At 46.3% G+C, this 26,848-nt stretch overlaps 1 protein-coding gene across 1 annotated transcript in view; it reads right to left on the bottom strand.

Moving 5' to 3' along the window:
• The window catches only part of ADAMTS12 (ADAM metallopeptidase with thrombospondin type 1 motif 12), a 261,756-nt gene extending 240,485 nt beyond the window's left edge, over window positions 1–21,271 (bottom strand). Inside the window, exons 1-2 of the mRNA XM_006116518.5 lie at window positions 21,004–21,271; window positions 10,055–10,416 (exon numbers count right to left, since the gene is read on the bottom strand). Of these exons, the coding sequence (XP_006116580.3) occupies window positions 10,055–10,416; window positions 21,004–21,130 (489 nt within the window). The 5' untranslated portion in view covers window positions 21,131–21,271. The remainder of the gene's footprint in view (window positions 1–10,054; window positions 10,417–21,003) is intronic.
• Window positions 21,272–26,848: the final 5,577 nt, after the last annotated feature.

Raw genomic sequence — 26,848 nt, 5'->3', positions numbered from 1 at the left:
TGTTCACAGTATGCTTGGTATTGGTACATCTACACTATGGGACAAAGTCAAATTAAGCTACGCAACTTCCTGAAGTCGAAGTGGCTTAACTTGGCTTTTGGTACTCTCAATACTGCAGGAAGTTGAAGGGAGACCATTCTCCCTTCGACAGCCCTTCCTTCTCATACAAGCAGAACTACCAGAATCAATCGGAGTGCCCCTTTCAGTTCATATTAGCATGTCTTCACTAGACCCACTAATTCAAACCCTGGAAAATTAACAGTAGCAACTTCAGTCTTCCTCAGTAGTGTAGACATACCCCAAGCTCCCTAATAATGGGACATTGAAAAGAATAATATTAATGAATAAAGCTTAACGGTGCAGTTTCAGAACTTCAAGCACCCACAACTGGGGTATTGGTCTCAATGGGAGCAGCTGAGACAGGGGTGGGCAAAAGGGCCTCTGTGAGCCAAATCCGGCCCACCAAACAAGTTGATCAGATGTACTCTGTGGCCACGAGGTACCATGTCAGTGAGGAAGGTTGAAATCAAATTGAGGTAGGGTTGCCAGGTGGTTTCAACAAAAATACCGGACACACTTGACATTACATCACAATCTACATTACATCTTATTTAGAAAATACTGGACATTTATATTTTCTCAATTTGTTTCCCAAACAGAAAGCTCAAATACTGGACTGTCCAGTTCAAAACCAGACACTTGGCAACCCTAAATTGAGGTGGTCACAAGGGCAGCATTCTGTGGGGATGACAATGGGATTTCTACTCCAGTGTATGATTTGCTGTCAAATGATTTTTCTCTTCTCGCAGGTGAGTAAACATTAGCATTTCACAGAAACAGATTTACCATCAGCATATGTTTCATAGCAAAGAAACCTTCACAAAGAAAGTATCTATTGCCAATGTGTAGCCAGGACTGACGATGCAATAGCGTGTAGATTCTTATCCACATGCCAAATAAATTGTTTCCAAGATAACTGCATTGCAGTTATTTTACCCCAGGATACACAATAACCTGTTTGTACGTCCTTCTATGTTGCTAAGTGTGGAACATTCTCTTTAACAATGAACTAACATTTGGAACAAAGATACTATTTGTAAGTTACTAAGTTGATTAGTTACCACAATTATTGGAGAAGACAAAGAGCATTGCATTGATGGTATGCATATTTAGTGTGGGAAGAAGGTTGATCTTGTGATGAATGCACTTGACACGGACTTTGTTTAGACTCTACCCCTGACTCTGTAACAGATTTCCTGTGTCACCTTGCTGAGCTCATTAATATCTCTGTGGATCAGTTCCTCCATTTCAAAAAAAATGGAGAACTTTTCTTTACGTTGCAGGATCTTGAGGGTTAAAACATGGCATATGAAGCATTGTGTGGTCTTGATGGCAAGTATGTACAAAAGCCGTGTATGCCTATATTGTACATTACAGCCACATTAGGAAAATATCACAACACAAGCTACCCCTTAATGAGTTTGTTGAGAGACTCCATTGTAGATTTTGCATTTGATTATATGATGGGTCTTTTCCAAGAGGAACAAGAAAATTCTTCCATGAAACATTTGCATTTACCTAAATGACGACACCCGCTTTTAGGCCACTGTTTTAAGGAATGCAAAATACTAGAGGAAGCAACAGTCATCAGGGACTGAAAGTAACAATGAAAGCCAAGAGACCTGGGTTCCATTTCCATCTAGTCCCCTGAATTGTCATGTGACCTCAAAATTCTGTGCCTCAATTTCCCCTCAACAAAAGGCAATATAATATTCCCATTTTACAAATGCTTTACAATCTCTAGGTGAAAAAGTGTAAGTTATTCAGCATTTGATGCTAAATGAACATGAAACATCATACAATCAACTGTAAGTCCTATCAGAAAACATGCTTTCCGCTGCTGTCAGTCAACAGTTCCAAAGGCCAATGAAAGATCAGTCAGAAGTAGGAGATGAGGATTTGAGTCTTGTCAGGAATAAAAATGGCTACTCATGAGATGCTGCACTCACTCCTGAAGGAGAGAGCTCAGCAGGAGGCTTATAGTTTTTATTAATCTTCAGCTAGATATTTCTCAGATAGGATGCTGCGGGACTCCCTGCCCCTGTCCAATACATATATAAAGTCACTCAAGGAAATCATACAGAACCATGAGTTATAATATCTACTATATATTTTGAAGAATTTGTTTGTGGATATGTTTGTGCAAAATAAAGTCATACTTTGCAATTCCTGTAGGAATAACCCTCTGAGAGGGAAGCTAAGTCTACACTGTGCTGGTTTTGCACAAGAAATATGCAAATAAGGCTAAGCATGGACTCATTTGCATAATTAATGAGTGGCTGCTTTTTGTGCAAGAGGCTTTTGTGCAAAAAGGAGCCGTCCACACATTTTTTTCAGGAAGAATGGCTCTTGTGCAAGAGGGGGGTTTTGCACAAGAAGGAGTTGTGTAGATGGCTCCTTTTTGTGCAAAAGCCTCTTGCGCAAAAAGCGGCCTCTCATTAATTATGCAAATGAGGCTCAGCAATATTCCACCCTAAACCTCATTTGCCTATTTCTTGCGCAAAACTAGTGCAATGTAGACATAGCCGCAGTCTCAATAGTTCAGTCTTCACAGATCACTTTCCAATGTCTATATACTCCCCTTTGTCAGAGAAAAGGGTCAAGCCCTTGGCTTCCCAGTCTTACCCACAGTCCAGACTCTTCCCAGAAGCTGCTTCCCCACCTGTAACCACTGGCTCCTTCACACACCTCTATTTACCTGTCAGTGTCTCCCTTTTAAACAGGCCCTCCATTTGCAGCATGCTTTGCAGCTGCTGATGGACAGGGCCTTCTTGGCCCAATACTGCTCCATTAGGGCTTTAATCTTACTCACCATTGGTGGCAACATTGCCTCCTCCTTCTGCTCTGATTTTGGGAAGGAAGTGTCCACACTTCCTTTATTTTTCATTTAAAAAACAGCTAAAGGTCTCAGAATTTAAACAAACCATTATGTTTCGGGTCATACAAACTGTTCCGTTCAACCCAAAACCATTTCTATTGTTTTGGTACGAACATCAAAAATATTTTGTTTCGGGAGATCCAAAATGAACTGTTTCAGTTCGGCCTGCCAATCAAAACAAGTATTTGCATAGTGCTAGCTATGACTGGCTCTCTGAGCTGAAGCTATCAAGTGGAGCGGTACCTAGTGAGATTCAAAACCTTAAAGGGGGCTGGGCCAGATGCAGAAGAGGAAGTGGCAGCAATTTGTTAACCAGAAGCCACCATAGAGTGTTCCACAGTCATAAAAATGAATATTTCCCATGTTATGTCAGTTGAACAAGAACCCTTTAACTAAATTAGAAATCTGTAAGAGGTTTGGGGGCTTTTGAGAGGGGGAGGGGTGCCGAAGAGAAAGTTAACTTGGCTCTCGGGTGACATTTCTTTCTAGTTGTTCAGACCCTGGCCCTGCATGGCTGGAGTAACTTTTTAGAGAAAACCCATTGTATTATCTCTAGAAAAGAAGGTATTATCTGTCAGGCCATGGACAGGCTAGAATCAAGATATAAATAGTGACAGCGTTGGTTTAAGTCACAGCTTCACAAAGCCCTGGCTGGGATGATTTAGTTGGAACTGGTCCTGCTTTTTGCAGGGCGTTGGACTCTATGATCTCCCGAGGTTTCCTTCAACCCTATGATTCTATGATTTCAATTAAAAATAAAAACAATTCTGGGATGATCAACTCATAAGAACACATGATGTTTCCCCCTAGCACAAACCTCTGTACTGTGAGTCTAGAAAATTTAGGATTGTTATTTAGCCCATGCTTCCCATTCTCAAAAGTTTAGGAAATCACTTGATGAACATAAGATCTCAGAGGTCAAGGAAGTCAAATTTGTATAACAAACCTAATGATGTGCAAGCCATCACAATTCGCTTATGCAAACAAGATCATGTCACACACACCTGTCCTCAGATGCTTCTACTGCCTCTCTCTTCATTGTTGCCAGTTCAGAAATCCCACACTAATTTTTAAGAGCCTCTGTGGATTTACTGCAGACTTTATCACAATTCTCTTTCTCTCCCCCGGGTATGTCTACACTGCCACCCTAGTTCGAACTAGAGTGGCTAATGTAGGCATTCAAACTTGCAAATGAAGCCCAGGATTTAAATATCCCGGGCTTCATTTGCATGTTCCCGGACGGGTGCCATTTTTAAATCCCCATAGTTCAAACTACCTGCCTGAGGCTACACGCGGCACAGACTAGGTAGTTTGAATTAAAGCTCCTAATTCAAACTACCATTATTCCTCCTGCAAAAAAAGCCATATATTGTCATCCTGGGAGAACACAGCCAGTAACAGGTAGAAAGTTGTTTCAAATACACAGGTAATTAGAGAAGTCAGCTATCTTTACCAAGGATCTTAATGTGATTCACTCAATAGATGGCCAGTGCAAATTACTAGAAAATTGATCTCCCAGCAGCAGATGTTTTATGTCTATATCTGCTTTTTATGAAGCAATAAAAATGTAATGAATAAAAATGAATAGTAATAGCAAAGTCATGGTTACATGAAAGAGGGATAGGATACATCATATTAAATGGAAGCAGAAATAAGTTACAAAAACCCACAGAGAATTGAAAATATGCTCCTTATATTTCTATATCTCCATCTATGCTGCATCTGTGTGATCTTTATGACAGGACGTAAATCCAGGAACATCCGTGCTCAGCATGGTGAGGATCTGCTCTTACATTTCATTATCATCTGAAACTCGGAAAAACTGTAACTTGCAAAAATGAACTGAAAGTTGAGAAAAACTTGATACAAAAGTAAGTTCTGCTAGAGAATGTTCATGAGTAAGGAACACTGGTGTTAGTTGGGTAGCAGTCAGGAGCTTCATTGTAGCAGTGTAGCAGAATGGTGCCTTACGCAGTTTAATAAAGCTTTTATTGTTTATATCCGTGGCAAGGAAATTACCTCTAGAATCAGTAAAGCCAGCCAGTCCCTTGGACAACTTAGAACAAAAGCCCTTAACCAACACAACATTTGTCTTTCCACCACATTGAAGAGTCTAGTGTAGTGGTCCTAACATTTCTCCAGCATGGTTCTGAGACATGGACTCTTTATAGATGGCATATTAAACAGTTTCACATGCACTCCCTCCACTCAGTAATGAGCATTTGCTGGCAGGAGGGAGTGGCTGTAGTGGCTTTGAGTGGTTCCTCCCTTTCAGCCTCAGAGGGAGATCACTCTGCCTCACTCCTAGTGCACTAATCCCTACTCTGTCAATTGGCCTTGTGCCAGCAAAGAGTCTAGGACCCTGGCCCCTAAGGGCAGGGCAAGTCAATTAGCAGCCTAGAGCCAGGCTTGCTGGCTGGGATGGATGGTGAACTCTCAGATTCAAGCCCTCTGGGCAGGATAGAGCAGCAACAGAACTCACTTGAATCTGGGGAATCTATTTTTTGTTGATAAACTGATATTTGTTTTCACTATAAATAGATACACATTGATATAACAATCTGAAACCTCATCTGTACCCTTCCAGCTGTGTGTGTATGTCTCTTTAAGAGGCAGATTACTTGGTAATTTCTGAGAGTGTCCAGTGCCAGGCACTGAATGCTACCAGTGAACATTCTCCATAAGACTTTCAGGGTTTGGGATATGCCTGATGTTAACCAAGTCCTGAGGAGACTGATTGAAAGGCTGGTGGTGTACAAGAGATGACACCCAGCTACTACATGATAAACGCCCTCATGTTGGAAGCAGGGGGACAATAAATTAACCCACAATCCTGGGCAGCCCAAAAAAATATCATAACTAGCCACCAAGGGAAGTTTTATCCTGCAATTTTAGGTATTGAGTGAGTTTAGGCACCTTCAGGGTTAGGCAGTGGCAAGAGGGAATTATATGGATCACAATGATGGCTAAAATTGGCTAAAAAATCTGGGGTTTAGGTGCCTGCATAGCTTTGTGGATCTGGGCCTAAGTGGCTTAGAAGCTTATGTCCCAATGATGTTCAGTGAAACAGACTCCTAAATCATTTTACACACATCAGAAAATTATTTTAGAAACCTACAAACCAAGGCCTTGTCTGCTCTGCATGGACATTAAAGATTCAACCTCAATCCTGGAGCAAATCAGAGCAGCTCTGAGGGCCAATTCTAGCTGTACAAAATTGATGGGATATAGGTGTGTCCCAAGCCTGTACTCTTTTCTCTGGACACAACCCTGGCACTCCCCGCTCCAGTGCATAAGGTCCCTTGCAAAATGTGTTATAATTAGGACAACTCTGAATATTTTTGATATTCATATAAATGTCCAATGATTTTTTAAAAATTTGCTAAATTCTTGGCCTCTATAAAGGTATGTCTAGACTACATGGCTCTGTCGCCAGAGCCATGTAGATTAGTTTACTAGACATACCCAAATAAAGCGGCAATTTAAATAATCGCCGCTTCATTTAAATTAAAATGGCTGCTGCGCTGTGCCAATCAGCTGTTTGTCGACTCAGCGCGCTAGTCTGGACACTCCGTGGTCAACATCAAAGGTATTTGTCGATTGCCCCGTTATGCCTCGTGGGATGAGGTTTACCGGGGCAGTCAACAAATGCCTTTGATGTCGACTGCAGAGCGTCCAGACTAGCGCGCTGAGCCAACAAACAGCTGATCAGCTCAGCGCGGCAGCCATTTTAATTTAAATGAAGCGGTGATTATTTAAATCGCCACTTCATTTGGGTATGTCTAGTAAACTAATCTACATGGCTCTGGTGACAGAGCCATCTAGTCTAGACATACCCTCAGTGTTTGCAGTAATGAGTTCCACTGTCTAATGATGTGTTAACTGGAAATACTTTTCCATACATTTGTTTTGAATTTCCCACTTTTTAATTTAATTGAATGTCCCTTTTTTTCTTTCCATCTCATAATACAAAATTCCCAACCCACTTTCTTTGGATCATTCATTTATTAATACTTTTCTATAATGTCACCTCTAATTTGTCTCCTTCCTAAAGTAAACAATCTTTTAATCTCTACTTATATGACACATTGTCTAGGACCCCAATCATTGTCTCTACCCATTCTGTAGAACTCCCACTGATTCTACAATTAAAACAAAGTGTCAGCTCAGTAATGTGTACAAGATGGTGTTACACAACAGTGCTAATTATATATGTTATCTACATTCCACCCAGTATAATACAAGTTCCTGACTAACTCAGTGCACACACAAAAACCTAAACGAAAACAAAACAAAAAAGCCCACAGCAGCAGCAAATATATTCCCCAAACAGAAGGCTTGATAGCCCAAGAATATATTCAATCCAAAATATAAAAACCATGACAACAAACTCTGATTAACCTTAAAGTTCTAGCACATAAAACTTGTTCATACTGCTTTAGTTCTCACAACTAAAGGCCTCACATTATTGGTGGTGTAGGTTTTAGTGTAATAATGGAAGAATCAGACACAGAGCTGATGAGCAAAAGTCTGTGTTTCCAATATGGCATTGAACTTTACTCAGACCCCAATATGCATTATATTATTTCTAGACACTTTTGAAAATTCACCATACATGTACTTGCTGAATCTTTTAAAAATGCACACAAAATATGTCTTAGCATGTCACTGTAGACAGAATATTAGGAAGGAACTTGGTATTCAAGACCGAAAAGAATGAGCATTTCACTCACGTTATACATCTCATGGATATTAATACAAAATTGCTGTAAAGGCAAAAAAAATCATCAAAAGAAACTAATTGCTTCTCACTACCTTTTCCTATCAGACACTTTTCTCTATAGCCTAATTGTCACTTCATATTTCTAAAATGCTCCAAAGAGACTGTGACAATCCTACAAACAATAATCTTTGCCATTTCGCCGAGAAATATTCTGCATCTTATTTAGACATAAAACATATCTTTAAGAATAGTGCAGCTGTTGTTTTTCAGTACTTTGTGATGTGCTACTCTAAAGGCCCCAATTTCATGTGTGTTCAGGATATTTCAAAGCCCATGGGGTTTCTACAGCTTTAGAATAGCAAGGGATTTCCTTACATATGGATAGACTGGAGAAAGGGGAGGAAATTCTCCACAGCTGTTTATCTTGGCACAGTGCATTCTGGTCTCTTGTTTTGCAGGCTATTGCACACTGAGACACATCACACAAAGTTCTGGTAACCACTGTTACTGTCTTTCAGTAAACCAAACAATCCCGAGGAAGTTTACTCCACTGCCCAGTTGATTCCCCAATCTCAAATAACGCAGACTGAATTCTGCATTTGACTGCAGATACCCAGCTGCCACTGAACTGAATGAGAATACAGGTTGGACCTCTCTGGTCCGGCATCATTAGGACAATAAGAGAATTCGCCAGACCAAGGGAGGTCTCCTGCCACCGGGGTCCTGCTATTGACAGGCCGCCCCAGCAGGCAATCCTGCCTCGCCCTCCCTACTCCTATTCCAGCGGGGCTGCTTGCCCAGCTACTGCTGGCTCCCGGGGTGGCACAGGCTCCGGCTCCTGCCGTGGGGTCCATTCCTGTGCAGCTGGCAACAGCCATAGGGCTTAAGCTCTGACACTGGCACTACGTAGCCCCAGCCCTAGCCCTGCCCAGACAAGGAAAGCCACCGGGGTCCAACCCCGTCCCTGCACAGCCAGAGAAAGCCATGGGGTTCCAACCCCAGCCCTGCACAGCCGAGGAAAGTCATGGGGCTCCAACCCCAGCCCTGCATAGTCGAGGAAAGTCACGGGACTTCAGGCCCGGCCCCGCATAGCTGGGGGAAGCTGTGGGGCTCCAGCACTGGCCCTGCACTGCCTCAGGCAAGCTGCTGATTCAGATGGCTGCCCTGCTGGCGCTCCTGTCCTTAGGCTCCCAAGCTCTCTCCTCCAGGAGCATCTCTGGTCTTGCCAGATGTTGCCGGACTAGACAGTCCCAGATTTAGGAGGTACAATCTGTAATATAATGATTGTTTGGGGCATTTTCCAAAGCTTTCCTTTGTTATCCAGAAAGAACAAGAAGCTCACAAGTTCCGGAGTTGCACACTCTTAATTCCGTAGACCAAGTTCATTGCAAAGGTCACAGACTCCTTGCATCCTTCCAGTCCCCAAAAAAGCTCTCTGTGTGCCAGCCTTCCATTTCCCTCTATTTCAGTGATTTGCTACAGCCTGGACCCCTTCCTTCATGACCGGGGCTCTCAGTGCCCCGCTATTTCTCTCTCCCATCACGCCAGATACTCTGAGTACCCCCCCTTCACCCATTTTCTTCAAGTCAGCAGCTGTCTGTACACCCTATTCCTTTCTCTTCTTCCATAGTAGGAGCACATTTCTTTCTGCTCCTCCCTTTCCCCTCACAATTCTCATTTTCGGAGAAGCCTCTTAAGCTGTTCAAATTATTGAAACAAGCACAAAGACAAGATGGGGAGCCAGATATTTCTTTGCTCCATAGACAAGTTCGAAGATGGGGGAAGCTACTGGCTCTGCTAACTGGATCCAAGGGGCTCCACATGCCATTCACATCCTGCTGTAGTTTTCCAATTTTCACCAAAGTCAATAGTATTTTTCCTACTGATGCCTAGAACAGTCTCTGAAATTTTGGAATTGACTGAATGTGGCAGTCAAAAGTTACTGCATTACACAGAGAAGTGCTTTCCAGTTTCACATAAGAACTTGCATTAGTCATCTAATAATCAGCCAAAAGTTCATCTGAGCCTTTGCAGTATGGACATTGAACTAGAAATCCCAAACTCTCCTTAAGTTTCCAGTGCACCTGAGCTTTAGCAGTGGTAGAAATATTGTTTGAAGAGAATAAGCATGTCACCTCCCTAACTTAGTCTAAACTAGAGAGAGTAGAGACATTCAACATTTTTAAAAGTTGCAAACTTTGATACCACAAAAAGAAAAGATTTAGATTTGGTTTAAAGTTCTAGCTAGCCCTTATTCAAGTGATAAATAAAACCAGGTTATCATACTCATACTAGTCCCACTAGCATTTTGACCACACATGCGCACACCTCTGACTCTCTTCCAAAGCAATCAAAATTAGTACTGAACCATGATGCAAGATCACATCACTTACCAGTCCATTGCAAGTGCTTATCACTGCTGTCCCGTTCCCACAATTTGGCTCTGAGACTGTGCCAATGAGGTGGCATGAGGTTCCTGAGTAAGGTACACTCTTTGCACCTGTATGGTTCCCATATCTCCTTTCCAGTACATAATTAGGAGAAAGAAATCCTTGATGGACAGTCAAGCTTAAAAACAGATCCTTCTCCTTGTGGTTAATTTTATAATACACGAAGTTTTCCTTCCAGCTAACGTCTCTTTTTCTCCTGGCACCTGAGGTGTGATGATGCAAATTGTAAGAGAGAAAATGGCCGCTTGCATCTACTTTCGTAGGACCAACTACATGGTATTCTTGCAGCGTACGGATAAAGTGCTCTGGAAAAAAAACAGGGGAAATTTTAGCTTTAGTCATTTCAGAACTCACACACATGAAAGGTTCCAGAGGGGTAGCCATGTTAGTCTGTAATTGAAAAAACTTTAAAAACAACGAATAGTCCTGCAGAATCTTTCTTTCATCTGAAGAAGTGGGCTGTGCCCATGAAAGATCATGATACCACCTACATATTTTGTTAGTCTGTAAGGGTATGTCTACACTACCACCCTAGTTCGAACTAGGTGGTTAATGTAGGCAACCGAAGTTGCAAATGAAGCCCGGGATTTGAATTTCCCGGGCTTCATTTGCATCTTGCCGGGCGCCGCCATTTTTAAATCCCCGGTAGTTCGGACTTCGTGCCCGCGGCTACACGCAGCACGGAGTAGGTAGTTCGGATTAGGTTTCCTATTCCAAACTACCGGTACACCTCATTCCAATGGCGGCGCCTGGCAAGATGCAAATGAAGCCCGGGAAATTCAAATCCCAGGCTTCATTTGCAACTTCGGTTGCCTACATTAACCACCCTAGTTCGAACTAGGGTGGTAGTGTAGACATACCCTCAGGTTCTGCAGGACTTCTCATGAAAGGGAAACTCCGGGAGGAGAGGCTGATTCTTCACACCATGCGACAGACATATTTGTAGTGATGGATTTAACTTAAGGAAACAGGACACCCACCTTTAGATTCTAACAATCCATTGTCACTATTATCAAACTCTAGAAGAGAGGTGGGAGAAGAAATTCACTGCATTCTTAACTCTCACTAACATCCAATACTAACTATATCTACTACGGGTTGAACCTCTCTAGTTCGGCACCCTTGAGACTTGATCATTGTAGAGACAGAGAAATTTGCCAGACCATGAGAAGCTAATATTGTCTAGCAGCATTACCCACACTTCCACTGCTTACTGGGTTCTTCAAAGACAATTAGGGGAAAATTAGAGCTAAATTATGGCACAGAACACTGAAAACCAGGACTGGTGGCTGCCAGCAAACTTTATGGGACCAAGGGACACTTGGTCACACCCATTAGTGGACATCCGACTAAAATCAAACCAGGCCACAGATGTTGCCAGACCAGGGAGTGCCAAATTAGAGAGGTTCAACCTGTACCTCTTAGTTTTTGCACAAATAGAGATAACAGACAGATGATAGTCAAAAATGTCCCCACCCGCCAAAGCTTACACATTAAAGGCAAACTTCACAGGTGGCATACGTTTCTTTTGAAGACATTAAACAGTACCCCCCATGTTAGATCTTGCCCTAAGACTCTTTCAGTCAAAAGATATATGATCCAAAGGACACCTTACCTATTATTTTCCATTCTAGAGACACCTATTCTTACACCTGAAGCAATCAGACTAAGGATGTAATAGTATAGTCAATTAACTGATAAACAAAAGCTTATTGGTTAATGCTATATACTACACACTTTTCCCTGTCCCCCACCAGTAAATTTTTTTAGCAGGCTGGCCAGCAGCCTGGCTTATTCTCTGCTTTCCCCATGTCTGGGACCTACCCCTGCTGTGGCTCTGCATTTAAAGTGTATTAGGAGCCAGATGGACACGCAGCCCAGCTATGTTTTGGCTTGCACTGGGTCTGGGAGCTCAGACCCCCTCTGAACAAGAGCTGCTATCACCCCATGCTGCTGCCTCTGCATCAGAAGCAGCAACATGGGGTGACAGGCAGCTGGTCCACTAGGAGAGCTGGTTTTTAAACTGGCTCCCCTCGTGGACCAGCTCCCTCCTGGCACCTATGCTGCTGCCTCTGACACAGAGGCAACAGCACAGAGTGGCAGGGGGCTCCTCTGGCTGTCAGCCCGATCCCCGGGGACTATAAAATAGTCGAGTAACCAATAAGAATTCATGAGGTTAATCGACTATTCAATTAATTGATATTTACCATCCCTATGTCAGACTCCACTCTGCCATGTTTGTTTATATTTGCTTTATTATAAGAAAATATTGTTTTTATAACCCCATGGCTCTATGAATTCTGTTTTGTCTTTATCAGCTTACTCGCTGGAGTTACCTGGTGATGCTCGGGAAACCTGAGGAGCACAATGCAGAAAAACAATAGTCCATTATCTTTTTTTGAATGGTAGAAAAGTTGCACTGATTTCTATAGGGATTAAAATATAGGTCTGCCTCATCCCCAGAGGAGGGAGAAGTGGCAGGTGGGGAGCGACCCCAGGTGGAGGGGAGGTTACATGTGGGAGGAACGCCCCAGCTCGCTCCTGGGGCTGCAGGTGCCACCATGGGGCAGGGCAGGTGCCTGAGCCATTGTGCATGTGGGGGTCAGGGCATTGCATGCCGGCACGGAGGGGGGGGGAAAGAGGGTCACTTATGTAACCTCGTGGGTGTGAGGGGGCGAGTCCCGGATGGCGCTGGGGGCCGCAGGCGGTGGGCACGTGACCTAGGGTGGGCGGGGCTGCCCCTGCAGCACAGCGTGGCGGGTTACTTTTTTATTTTTACAGCTTGAGCTCAGGCCCAATTGGGTCCAAAAGTACATTAAAACCTTCTCCTGGATGAAAGGTTAGCCCATACAAAGTTTGGTTGTGGTAGCTTTGATAGTGTCCAAGTTATTAGCGCACAAACTTACAAACATTCTCCTTTATATATTAGATTGTCATGGCTTTGTCCTGCACATTAGGATTGCCCGCTCTTGTCATTTGGCCTGGTCTGTTCTGTTGTTTGTCATTATCACTTACTAAAACAACTGACTGCAATCAAGGGGAAGATACAGCATTCTCTCAATTCCTACTGATTGCAGCAGGGGCAGAAAGGGATCAACATTTCTAAGCAGCTGTGAGGCACCTTGAGAGATAGCAGACCTATGTTTGTGCATTTCAAAGGACTCAATGAAATCTTGACTCAATAATGACTCTTGACTGCGGTGGGAGGAAAAGCATGGTGAATATTTGGACTATCTTCTTCAGGAAGGATGGAAAATAGCTTTCGAATCTCTACTGCCAGTCATGTCATAAAATTATAGAAACTTATATTTCCCTTAGGTGCTATTTAATGACTCATTTGTGAGTGCTAGCCAATTTAAAGAGGCGAGATGCAAGAACAGAAAATACTGGAATAGACTTGCAAAAATTAATGCTGAAAAATCATGTTGAGACCAACAAGAGTGAGGGTATGTCTACACTACAAAGTTAATTCGAAATAACAGCAGTTATTTAAAATTAACTTTAATAGCGTCTACACAGGCAAACCGCTAGTTTGAAATAAATTCAAAATAGTGGAGCCCTTATTTTGAATTTGGTAAACCTCATTCTACGAGGATTAACAGCAAATTCGAAATAGCTATTTCAAATTAAGGGCTGTGTAGACATTTAATTTGAAATAGGGGGCCTCCAGACCTTGCCAGTGAGTCCTGGTGGCCACTCTGGGCACAAACAGGAAAACTTACTCTCCTCTCCCCCAGCCCCCGAGCCATTAAATGGGTAGACCTTGGCCACAGTGCCTGTGCCAGCTCCAAGCCTGCCAGCCCAGAGCCAGCAGTGGCCACCGGGGCCCCTGACCCAGTGGCCCCAAAACATGAGCCAGCAAGCCACTGACAGCCAGCCCTCCACTGCTCCCCAGGATCAGTCTGCCAGCTCCCAGGAGCCTGCCTGATAGGGGCTGAAGAAGGCGGGCGCCTTCCTGGTAAAGGGTGGAGATCATGGACCTTATTGAGGTTTCAGGGGGATGCCCCCAACATCGATGATCTCCACACTAGATGGAGGAATGCGGCCCTGTATGGTAGGATAGCTGCCAGCCTGGCCACCAAAGGCCAGGAGCAGGTTAGCATGGAAGTCAAGTTGGTCCAGCGAGACCCCCAAGCCTGAGCTTCCCCTAACCCTTCTTCCCCTTGCTTCCCCCTTCCTGCTCCCTCCTCCCACGTTTCCCCCTCCCCTCCCCTCTTCCACCCTCTCTCTTCCCCTCTCCCACCTCCTTTTCCCAGTCTCCCCAGATGTTCATCTCTCCCAGTTTTGTTCAATAAACCCAGTTTCTATTTTTGATCATACGTGTCTTTTATTTGACATCAGGAAGGGGAGCAAGAGAGGGGTAAGTGGAAGGACTTGAGGTAGGAATGGGGCACGAGCCCCCAGTGGGGAGGACTGGGGAGGCTCTGAGGGTTCCTCGGGGTGGACGCTCTCCCTCAGGGCCTCCTGGATCCTGACAGCCCCCCAATGGATTCCCCGGACGGTAGCCTGCAGCAAGTACAGCCGTGCTGATGGCAATGACGCCACGAGATGCACCAGTGTGCCCAGGGGCATCTCTGGCTCCATGTGGCCGAGTGCTGTGGTGTCCTGAGTTCGGGCACTCCAAGACAGCACTGCTTTGCTGTCCCTCATTGAGGTAGACAAGCAAGCGGGGAACCCTGAGAACAGTCTGTCCGGGATGGGTGTAGGGTCCCTTTAAGAATGGAGCTCAGTTCACCTTAGGCAGCAGCCCCACACAATAAGTCCTAACCTGATGCCCTGCCGGCACTGGTTCCGGCCAGCCTTATCTTCGGTTCAGGGTCCACTCAGTGTGGACGTGCTATTTCGAAATAGCAAAACGCTATTTTGAAATAGTTTTTGTGTATAGATGTGCTATTTTGAATTAGCTTAATTTGAATTAACTATTTCGAATTAAGTTAATTTGAAATAGCACTGTAGAGTAGATATACCCTGAGTTAATAGTACACCAAAATGTAAGTAGAAGGGGGATAAAGGCATTTCTCACCGGTAATCAATACAACTAAAATATTGATCTTTTTTATTCCAGAAAGGGTTACCAGAGGCACTATCAACACTGGAACACTTCCTTCAGCTCTCTGGTAAGCCTCGTGTGGTTATTAAATCTAAATCAAAGACAAGAGGTACCATATCACAGCATCCTGCTGCTGTTCTGCTATATAGTTACCCTAATGAATTCACTAGCAATGTCAGTCTGGAGAACAAACAGACCCATAAACTGCATATATATATGTTCACATTCAGTCTATTATCCTTCAATATCACTCCTCCAACTTTCCTAAGGTAATATTTAATGGATCCACACACATATATTGAATTTAATACATTGCCCTCCCATGCAAATTTAATATTCTGCCCCCATTCCTGTTAATCTTTTTCATTTAGTAAACTGTGAGCTTAGAAGCCATCATGTTCACAACGGCATGGCATACTTCATTAGTACAGGATGAGATATAATGTATTACCACAGTATACACTCCATGGCCTTCTATCACTTAACACCTAAATCGCCAGTGCAAGTGGCCATAGAAGCAGATTAGGGGGTAGTTCTAGCCTGAATGGCTTTATTTAAATTAACAGACGTGGAAATTGAAAATAAAAAATGATATAAAAAGAAAGGTGGATAAATTCTATTGCAAACACGCTAATGATATAACCTAAGGATGTTAAATTGCGGTTAACTGACTAACCGAGTAGTCCATAGAATTTCCATCAACTACTCGACTATTTGATAGGCACTTCCATATTTTTCCTTTGAAATGTACAAGAGCACCTGCAGGGGTTCTTGTATATTTCAAAGCAAGAATGTGGTACTGCGCATACAGCCTGGGGCCAGCGGGAAGTCCTTCTGACTCAGGGCTGCATGCAGCATGCCTGCTTTGAAATGTACAAGAGTCCTCGGTGGGGGCTCTTATGCATTTCAAAGCCATGGAGCCCAGGTTCTGGGGAAATGCCACTTGGAACCCAGGGTTAGTGGGGGAGTCCCCAGTTGACCCCAGGCTCCACAGCACTTTGGCATTCTAAAGGGGCAGCCCTGTACAGCTGAGCCATGGATCAGCTGTGCAGCGGCTGCCTCTTTGAAATGCCGCCTTGGGGTTTCAAAGCAGCTGATCCCTGGCTTAGCTGTGCAGTGCTAACACTTTGAAGTACCCCTTCTTCCACCCCCTTTGCTGCCTCTATCTGATACTATCAACTAGTCAGCTAGTCCTTAACATCTTTAATATAAACCCCACCAACTAACTTCCTTTTCAACAACTTGTGGGAAGGCGAAGGCCCTACATATTTTCTGTGCTGGATACAAGTCCTGATCACTCACATAAAGCTCAGTCTTAAGTGCACACACATTGGGCATGCTGCTAACTGGGAGGCCCAATGCTGTAAGTAAAGGCCTCCAGGGATGGAGTGAAATCTCTGTGTAGGGCAGGGGAGTAGCGACACCCATAGACACCAATTTCTGCTCTAACAGGGGGAGGGGATTGCTTGACCCATCCCTCCACCCCTATGGCACCCCTTCTCCCAAACTCCCAACCACACCCTATGTCATCATGCCCCTGTCCCACTCCCACTCCACCCCTTTCCCCAAGACTCCACTCCCACCCTGCTTCCGCAAGGGTCTGTTTTGGGACCCGTACTGTTCAATATCTTCATCAATGATGTAGATATTGGAATAGAGAGTACGCTTATTAAGTTTGCGGATGATACCAAACTGGGTGGGGTTGCAACTTCTTTGGAGGATAGGAACATAATTCAAAATGACCTTAGCAAGTTAGAGAAATGGTCAGAGGTAAACAGGATGAGGTTTAATAAAGAGAAATGCAAAGTGCTCCACTTAGGAAGGAACAATCAGTTCCATACATACAAGATGGGAAGCGACTGTCTAGGAAGGAGCATGGCGGAAAGGGATCTAGGGGTCATAGTGGACCACAAGTTGAATATGAGTCAACAGTGTGATGCTGTTGCAAAAAAAGCAAATGTGATTCTAGGTTGTATCAACAGGTGTGTTGTCAGCAAAACTCGTGAAGTCATTCTGCCGCTCTACTCTGCACTAGTTAGGCCTCAGCTGGAGTACTGTGTCCAGTTCCGGGCGCCACATTTCAAGAAAGATGTGGAGAAATTGGAAAGGGTACAGAGAAGAGCGACAAGAATGATTAAAGGTTTAGAGAACATGACCTATGAAGCCAGGCTTCATGAACTGGGCTTGTTTAGTTTGGAAAAAAGAAGATTAAGGGGGGACATGATAGCGGTTTTCAAATATCTAAAAGGGTGTCACAAGGAGGAAGGAGAAAATTTGTTCCTCTTGGTTTCTGAGGACAGGACAAGGAGTAATGGGCTTAAAGTGCAGCAGGGGAGGTTTAGATTGGACATTAGGAAAAAATTCCTAACTGTCAGGGTGGTCAAATATTGGAATAAATTGCCAAGGGAGGTGGTGGAATCTCCCTCTCTGGAGATATTTAAGAACAGGTTAGATAGACATCTGTCAGGGATGGTGTAGACGGAGCTTGGTCCTGCCTTGAGGGCAGGGGGCTGGACTCGATGACCTCTCGAGGTCCCTTCCAGTCCTATGATTCTATGATTCTATGATTCTTTCTATCCCCTACCCTAAGAGCACCATGTTCTTACTCTTACCCCTCCCCCCTGGAGCCCCTGAAGGCCTCAGAACAGCTGCAAGGAGGAAGGGGGAGGAGTAGGTCAGCGGAGCGCCAGTGGGCAGGAAGCACTGAGGGGAGAGGGACAGAGAAGGAGTTTAGCAGTTGGTGGGTGCTGAGTACCCACTATTTTTTCCTCATTGGTGCACCAGCCTGGAGCACCCACAGAGTTGGTGCCTATGGTGACACCTCCTCTAAACCTTTACATAAGTTATCCAGATTCCTTCCTCCTGGATGAGATATGGGACCAATGTACTACTGGGGAAGGGATGTCACCAGTTAACCGGTTAACCAGCACATTTTAACCCTACCAGTTACTAATGAACTGATGGCCCAGCTGGGCTGGAGCAGCGCCCTGCCTATGGGATCCCATTGAAGGGGTTACATAACCGACTAACTGATTAAAGAGGATTTTATATCCTTATATTGAGGAGGGCTTGATAAGCTATTCTTGGTGAGGGTCTCTTTTTTTGAGGTCTTCTTTTGAGCTCTGGTTTGGCATTTTGCCCTGAAGTCCTCACTAATAGCACTCAGGATCTTCAGTCCCTTGTGCTATCATGGAGCCTCTCCAAGTAACTTTCAAAGTTCTCCTCAGCCTTCCCCTCCTCCCTCCCTTCAGAGAAAGTTCCTGACTCTGATTCTAAGATGGCCCTATCAAATGTCATAGCTCAGGTCATGTAGGCCAAGAGAGGAAGGCCAGAAGTAGCTTTATGCATCTGGGATTCTGAGGGTGCCTGGATCCCTTTTTAACCACTGCACTGTGGTGAATGTATGTTCTGGAGGCACTGCATCTGTGAACTCCTTTCTCTTTGCAAAACTGACAGGGGACATGACCAAATTATAAAACCCATGAGGAGCACATACACAAATTAACAAAACAATTTAAAGTAACTGGAGCCACTGCATCTCCAGATCCACCTCCTTGCCAACTTTGTGGTTTTACAACTCCATTGCCTTTTTAAAAAAAAAAATGTTTTTGTCTATTCTATTGCTGTGAGGATTCAAAGCCACTCAGACAAAAAAGAGTATTTCTCACAGAGAAATAACCAACATAAACTGCTGTCTACTGAACACAGTAAACAAACCAAAGCAAGGAGAAACATAATTTTTTTCTCTAACAGTCTCTTTCATCTCTGAGTGGTGGCATTTACAGTAACAGATGGTTAAAGACTCTCAGACAAAAATACAAATACTTTTCTAAGTAAATGGTATTCCTTCAAAATAAGAGACACTTGTCATCTGCCATTGTTGCATCTTGGAGTCAAGTTCCCTCTACTGACTCCTCGACTAATGGACCTCCTTTCAAATGACCCCTCTGGTTAGCATATGGGTTGCAATTTCCGTTAAAAGCATTTTCGGAACAGAGTGTCTAGATTGGCACGGACGCTTTTCTGCAAAAGCACTTTTTGCGGAAAAACGTCCGTGCCAATCTAGATGCACTTTTCTGAAAAAAAGCCCCGATTGCCATTTTCACGATCGGGGCTTTTATGTGGAAAACAAATCTGAGCTGTCTACACTGGCCCTTTTGCGCAAAAGCTTTGCGCAAAATGGACTTTTGCCTGAACAGGAGCAGAATAATATTTCTGCAAGAAGCACTGATTTCTTACAGTAAGAAGTCAGTGCTTTTGCGGAAATTCAAGCAGCCAGTGTAGACAGCTGGCAAGTTTTTCCAGAAAAGCGGCTGATTTTCTGGAAAAACTGGCCAGTCTAGACACAGCCTCACTGAATAGAACATTCAAAGCCATTTCAGCTGGATGAGAATGCAGGGTTGGTTCATTTCTGAAGCCCATCTTTTCTTCTAATTGCAGCAACATTTCATATGGAAATTGCATTGAAACACTAAACAAATAAAATCTTGCTGCCTTTCCTAGGACAAGGAACCAGCCTAGTAACTAACGGGAAGATAGGCTGAAGTCCTACCGTAGTTTCTAATTTTTAGGCTCCTGATGAGCCCTTGAGCCTGCAATGCACAGAAAGAGAAATTAATTCTACATCCATTTCTAGGACCCTACAAGGACTGGAGGCTGGTGAGTCTGGGGGCTCACGTAGGCTGGAAGCTGGTGGAGCTAGGAGCCTGCAGGGGCTGGAGGCCAATGGAGCCAGGAGATATTGAAGCCTGAAATCTGCAAGAGCTGGAGGCTGGTGCAGCCAGGAGCCTACGGGCCAGTATCCTGCAGGGCATGGAGCTGCAGAGCTTATTTAACTATATAACCAATTTAAATTTTAATTTAAAATTAGGGTGGCCAGATAGCAAGTATGAAAAATCAAGATACTTTTTTTTTCAGGGAAAGGGAGGTAAGATAGTTTTGTATAAAGACAAAGCCCATAATATCAGGACAGTCTCAATAGTACAGAATCAAGACAATATCTCCCTACCTGAGCCCCCAAACCAGGTGATTTTTTTCCTTCTTTAACTGTGAGGATGAAGGGTCCGGATTAGACCAAAAGGGATTTTGCAGAAAATGAATTTTTCTTCTGCACTTTTCAGGTCCCTCGGTGTCTTAATTCCCTCCCCCACTGAAATGAATAACTCCAATTCATTTTGTATCCAAGAAGATGAGATCTGAGCTCCAGATGTCATTGACCCTTATGTCATTTGTGTTGCTGCATCACAACATAGTATTTCAGAGTTGCTATGAAAAAGAAATAGTCTATTTTCAAGACCCGAACTTCCTACATTTTGCAATTAAAAATGCGGTGGGTGTTCCTAATGAAAACAGAGTTCAGCAATGAAATTTTCAACTGAAATTTAGCCTGATTGCTTCCAGAAGGTAACAACATGACAGTCTGAGTTGCCTGTACTATGCTTTCTTGACATCAACTTTAAAATCAAGTAGTATGCCACAGGAGCGTTGCAAGTGCAGAGCTGTACGTTGAAACTCCAAAAGAGATGAACTCACAGAGACATTGCAGCAGAGAGGAAGGGAGTATCTAGCATAGCACTGTTAATGTTTGCAATCTTTAGTGTGAGATTCAGCAACTCTGATCCAGGAAAAGTAAATCAGTCACAAAGCTGCCTGGAAGTTACTATTGTAAGTGAAACATTGTGCAAATACAGACGTGGAGACACTTCATACAAAAGAATAAACTGAAAATATTTACTTAGATCTTGGTCACCCTGGTTTATTTAGATCCGAGGTGGAAAGAGAAAGGATGCCGAATCTGCATCTATTTAACATAACTATAATGAAAATGAGAGAAGCCACTGACCTTGCCTCTTGTCTGGAAAGAAAAATCTGCCCGGTGGAGGATTTCTACCATAGCAGAGCACTTGCATGTGAAGGAACTGGACCCAAAAGAAAAAGTTTGCAATCCAGTTTCTCTGCACACATGGCATGTTTTAGCTGGGGGAAATCAACAGAGTGTATTCAACAACTCCTAGCTAGAAAGAAAACTGTAAAGGTGCATGGCCGAGGGAAACTAATAGAGAGAGAGAGAGAGAGAGAGAGAGAGAGAGACTCTTCCTTGCAGAGAAAGAGCAAAGAAGCTTTTCCTGAAAAGGGGAGTGATTAGGAGTTCTGGTGTCTGATTTCTGCAAGGGGAGGAAGGAGGGTTCAGCAAGGAAGTTGCTTCCAGGGAATCCCTCCTTCATACAAATAACAATGTTGGTGTCAGTTCCCATGCACCCCAGCTAAACCTTCAAACCCTCTAGTAGTTGGTCCTTCCCCTGACAGCCCCTCCCCCCAAGGGGGGCATATGGAGGAGATCATCTGGGATAAGTAATTCCTGGGTCTGTCCCTGAAGGGAGGTCAGAAACCCTGTATGCACTGCACTGAGGCCAGGCTGCACGAGCTCTGTCCTGGGAGCACTGTGCCTTCCCTTACATGCTTCCTTGGATGCCTTGAGTTCCCACTTAACACCTATCGTCCCCTGCATACACCTGCCTCCAGCTCCCCAAGCAATGCCTGCCTGCTCCTGAATACCAACCAGGCTGGATTGTTAACTTTCTGATGGCAGAAATCCAAATACCCTTGCCCCACCCCATCTCTGAGGCCCTAGGGCCGCTGACAGAGGGAGATTTATTTTATTTTATTTCAGGGAAAGGGAGGTAATATAGTTTTGTATAAAGACAAAGCCCATAATATCAGGACAGTCTCAATAGTACAGTATCAAGACAATATCAGAGGGAGAATATCTGGGCACAGGTAATCTAAAAGGGCCCAGAAACCCCCAGACACCACTTGCAGTGCAGCAAAGCAAAGGCAGGCTCCCAGCCTGCCCTTGCTCTATGCCACTCCTGGATGTGTCCAGCACGGTCCCTGAGGCCCCTGCAGAGGGGTACCTCTGTGTGCCAACTCTGTAGCTCTCCTATTGGCTGGGTTCTGTGGCCACGGAAGTTGTGGGGTTGTGCCTGCAGGCTGCAACATACAGGGTATGTCTACACTACCACCCTAGTTCGAACTAGGGTGGTTAATGTAGTCATACGAATTTGCAAATGAAGCCCGGGATTTGAATTTCCCGGGCTTCATTTGCATGTTGCCGGGCACCGCCATTTTTAAATGTCCGCTAGTTTGGACTCCGTGCCCGCGGCTACACACGGCACGAACTAGGTAGTTCGGAATAGGCTAGTGGAACGAGGTGTACAGATGTGCCATGTGCCAACGAGGTGTACCTAGTTCGTGCCGCGTGTAGCCGCGGGCACGGAGTCCGAACTAGAAGACATTTAAAAATGGCGGCGCCAGGCAACATGCAAATGAAGCCCGGGAAATTCAAATCCCGGGCTTCATTTGCAAGTTCGTATGACTACATTAACCACCCTAGTTCGAACTAGGGTGGTAGTGTAGACATACCCCTAGAGACCTCCTGGCCATGTGCCTGGGAGCCGTGACTAGAGGAGTATGCTACTTTTGAGAGTCCCTGCCCCCTCCCAGAGCCTGCACCCTCCTGCCCAAGTACAGGGCCTGTACCTCACACCCAAGCTCTCTCCCAAAGCCTGGACCCCTCAAACAAATGCCAGGTGGATTGCATCTGCGCGGGCATGGCTTATGTGGAGGAGGGATCCATTAATTGTTGTATGGTGGGGCCAGAATTGCTTTTGGCAGGCCTGTCAGGCCCTGGCTCGTTCCATCCCCCTTCCTTCCATTGCTTGCTTTTCCCTCACCCTCACTCTTTCCTCATTTTACTAAGGTGAGGCAGGGGGACTGGGGTGCGGGAGAGGATGAAGACTCCAGCTAGGGATATGGGTTCTGGGGCAGGGCTTGAGAATGGGGCCAAGGGAAGGTCGGTGTTTGAGAGTGGGCTGCAGGCTGGGGTAGGAGACTGAGGTGTGGGAGAAGGGATGGGGTGCAGGCTCCAGGCAGCATTTACCTCAGGTGGCTACTGGGAATTGGCAGCATCCTTCTGCTCCTAGGCACAGGGCCAGCCATGGGGCTTTGTGCACTGTCCTCGTCTACAAGCATTGCCCCAGGAGGACCTGCCGCATTGTATGGAGACCCCACGGCTGCCCTGTGCCTAGGAGCTGGAGGAAATACCTACTGCTTCCAGGAGCCATGCAGAGCTAGCGGCTGCAACCTACTAGATTTTTAGCAGCCCACTCAGCTGTACTGACTGGAGCCATCAGAGTCCCTTTTGACTGGATAGTCCAATCAAAAACTGGACACTTGGCAACCCTAATGCTGAATGCACTGTGCCTTTGCACCCAATTTCAGCCCTCCTAGGCTGAAATTGTCTTGTCCTGGGTGTGCCCCCGGGAGCGGCCTTTGCCTAAGGTTCACTCAGTGCTGCCCCTCCTCAGGCACCCATTCTGCGCTGCAACCAACCAATTCCCATCCTGTCGATGTTCCAGCTGAATTCTAATGCCAGAGATTGCATCCTGGCTCCTTTCGCTCCCAGAGCACAGAGAGCATTCTGGACAAGCATAGTAACACATTCTGAAAAATAGATCAAATAAAGGTGTTTGCAGAAGCAGAAACAATTGCATTCTCCTATAGATGGGGCCCGTGTCCTTCACATCCATTTCACTGGATAGCCTCCCTCTAGTTTTGTATTTCCTCGATGTCTGAGTCAGATCATAAACTCCCCAGGGTAGGACAGGGCACATGTCTGTAAAGCACATTGTACCCATTATGGTGGTGGTTTGTACCCTGAAAAGGGTAGTTTCCCCTTCCCCTGTGGAAGCCTTTGGGCAGTGCTGTGTGAAATAGCTGCACATTTCATCCCAGAGGTGGCAGCAATGAACTGCTGTAGTTTGCATATTAAATGTAGCATCCCCACATCCCTTGAGTTCTCTTTACACCATCAAGCTTCCATTTCCAGAGCTTTGCCTTTAACTGGCTCTTTGGAAATGTAAGGTGTGGATGGGCCCAATTTGCCTTTTAATAAATAAAACTTCACCTCCCAGAGGTTTCCTGGGAAACCCACCTTTCCTGCCTTGCAACAAGATTCATGTGTCTGGGCCAAGTCCTTGGAGAGCGGGGTCCTTCCTTTATCATGCAGGAGAGCCATGCTCACCTTGCTGCCTAAGAAGGGGGACCTCCGCGATCTGAGGAACTGGCATCCTATCTCGCTCCTCAGCACGGATTATAAAATCGTTGCCAAAGCCATCTCCCTAAGACTGAAGTCCGTACTGGTATTCGTGGTCCATCCAGACCAGACGTACACCGTCCCAGGACAAACCCTCTTTGACAACCTCTTTCTGATCCGGGATCTCTTAGAGCTTGGGTGTAGGGACTGTCCGTCATTCGCTCTCCTGTCCTTGGATCAGGAAAAGGCATTCGACCGGCTGGACCATGGGTACCTCCTGGGTACCCTGCGGGCCTTCGGCTTCGGGCCCCATTTTTTGGGGTTTCTCCAGGTGCTGTAAGCTTCTGCAGAGTGCTTGGTCATGCTCATTCTGAGCATGCTCAGTAGGGGACCCTGACCACATCGGTTAGCTTCGGGAGGTGAGTACGTCAAGGCTGTATGCTGTCAGGCCAGCAGTACGCTCTGGCCATCAAGCCCTTCCTCTGTCTCCTTCACAAGAGGTTGACAGGTTTGGTGCTCCATGAGCTGGAGATGCAGCTGGTCCTGTCGACATATGCCGACAACATGCTCCTCGTGGTCCAGGACCCGGGCGACCTGGCATGGGTGGAGGCTTAGCAAGCTGTCTACTCAACGGCCTCCTCTGCCCGGGTCAACTGGGTCAAGAGCTCTGGCTTGGTGGTAGGGGCCGGGTGGCAGGTGGGCTCCCTCCCACCCACACTTCAGACCATCAGGTGGAGTGTGGGTCTGCTGCTCTATCTCAGCGTTTTTCTCTCTGCCATGCATCCCTTTCTGTCAGAGAACTGGCAAGGTTTAGAGTCCAGGGTGTTGAGTGGTTGCAGAGATGGATGGAACTGCTCTGGTGTCTCTCCCTGAGTGGGAGAGCACTGGTGCTTAACTAATTGGTCCTGTCCATGCTCTGGAACCGTCTCAACACCCTGGTCCCCACCCCTGGGTTTTCTGGCTCGTATCCAGCAGCTGATGCTGTGGTTCTTCTGGCCGGGACTACATTGGATCTCTGCAGGGGTTCTCCATCTCTCCCTGGAGGAGGGAAGGCAGGGCCTGATGTGTTTGTGCAGCTAGGTTCATGTCCTCCACCTCCCAGCCCTGCAGACCCTCCTATTTGATGCAGGTAGTCCAGTGTGGAGGCTTTCCTTCTCAACCTCTGAGGGCTCCAATATGACCGGCAGCTCTTTTATTTAAGAGGTCTTCCGTGAGACCTCTCTAGGCTGCCAGCCCCCCATACCTTCCCAACCGCCTCCCCCTCGTCACCCAAGCCGGCTGCACGCATTGTAGCCAGTCCCCTTCCGAACTGCGCCAAAGAGTCACCTATACACACGTGTGCTTCACACACTCCACTTCCCCACCTTCGTGTCCCGCCCAGACACCAAGTGGTGGGACTAGCCTTGGTTCCACAGCCCACTGGGGACATCAGCTGGAGAATCCTGCATGGTGAAGTGAGCACTGGCGTGTACTTGGCGCAGTTCACCCCCATTCCCGGTACCTGCCCCTTCTGTGAGGGAGACCCTGGTGCATGTCTACCTTGAGTGCGCCAGGTTACAGCCCCTCGTTCAGCTCCTCCAGAATCTCCTGTTGAGGTTCTGGCTGCACTTTTCCCCCCACCTGTTAATTTATGCACACCCCATCCGTGACCCCAGAAAGTCGCGGGACCTCCTGGTCAACCTCCTCCTGTCTATTGCCAAATTGGCAATCTATAAAACCAAAGAGCAGAGGTTGGCCAGAGGAGGAGCCTGCGACTGTGAGGCCTATTTCCGTTCCTGTATCTGCTCAAGTATCTGGCCAGAGTTCCAATGGGTGGCGTCCACTGGCTCACTGAAGTGGGGTAGAGTGGCCCCCCACTGAGCCGGAGGTGGAGGAACCCCTCTGGGAGCCATTTTGGGCCCAGCCTAGCCCCGCTCCCTCACCTGACCGGAAGTCAAAGGGCGGGGCTAGGGCTATAAGAAGGCTGCCGGGGAGCTCAGTCAGGGCCCAGTCTCTGAAGGAGACAGAGGCCTGTCCCGAGCTCCTGCCTGGGGAGACTAGTTCTGGGGCTAGGCCGCCCTCAGCTGCCTCCCCGGAGGCCAGCCAAGGCGTCCCTGCCAGGGCTACGGAGGCTGGGCCGAGCCAGCCAGCAGAACCTCCCAGGGACCCAGAGGACGGGCCCGAGCCGGGGGACTGGCTGGAACCCCGATGGGTACTGGAACGCCGGGGCTGGACGAGCCCACGGGACGCTGTAGAGCTCCAACCCCTTGACCACTGGATTGGACTGCCTGGACCCTGATGGGACGAAACCGGCCTCGGCTCCCCGAAGAACCTGCTGGAGCTACAGGTACCTGGGAAGGGGGAGACGAGAGTGGCCATGGGGATAGTCCGGGCGGAGAGCCGCCCGCGGCCAGCAAGTTACGGGCCGGAGCCCTGCTGAGCCAGTCGCAGCTGCACTGCTGCCATCAGGGCCCCTGGGCCGGGGCGCAGTGAGGTGGGTGGGCCTGCGCCCCCCCCTTGCCACACCTAACCGGGTGGCAGTCTCCCCCTCTCCGCTGCTGCTGCCGGTGCCCTCCCGGGCCCGCTCCTGAAGGAGGAGCTTCTACCAACTGGT

Source organism: Pelodiscus sinensis, chromosome 6 (genome assembly GCF_052426305.1).
Source record: "Pelodiscus sinensis isolate ZL-2025 chromosome 6, ASM5242630v1, whole genome shotgun sequence".
In the NCBI taxonomy this organism is placed as follows: Eukaryota; Metazoa; Chordata; order Testudines; family Trionychidae; genus Pelodiscus; species Pelodiscus sinensis.
The sequence above is the reverse complement of the archived record's forward strand: the minus strand, read 5'-3'. Positions and strand labels throughout refer to the sequence as shown.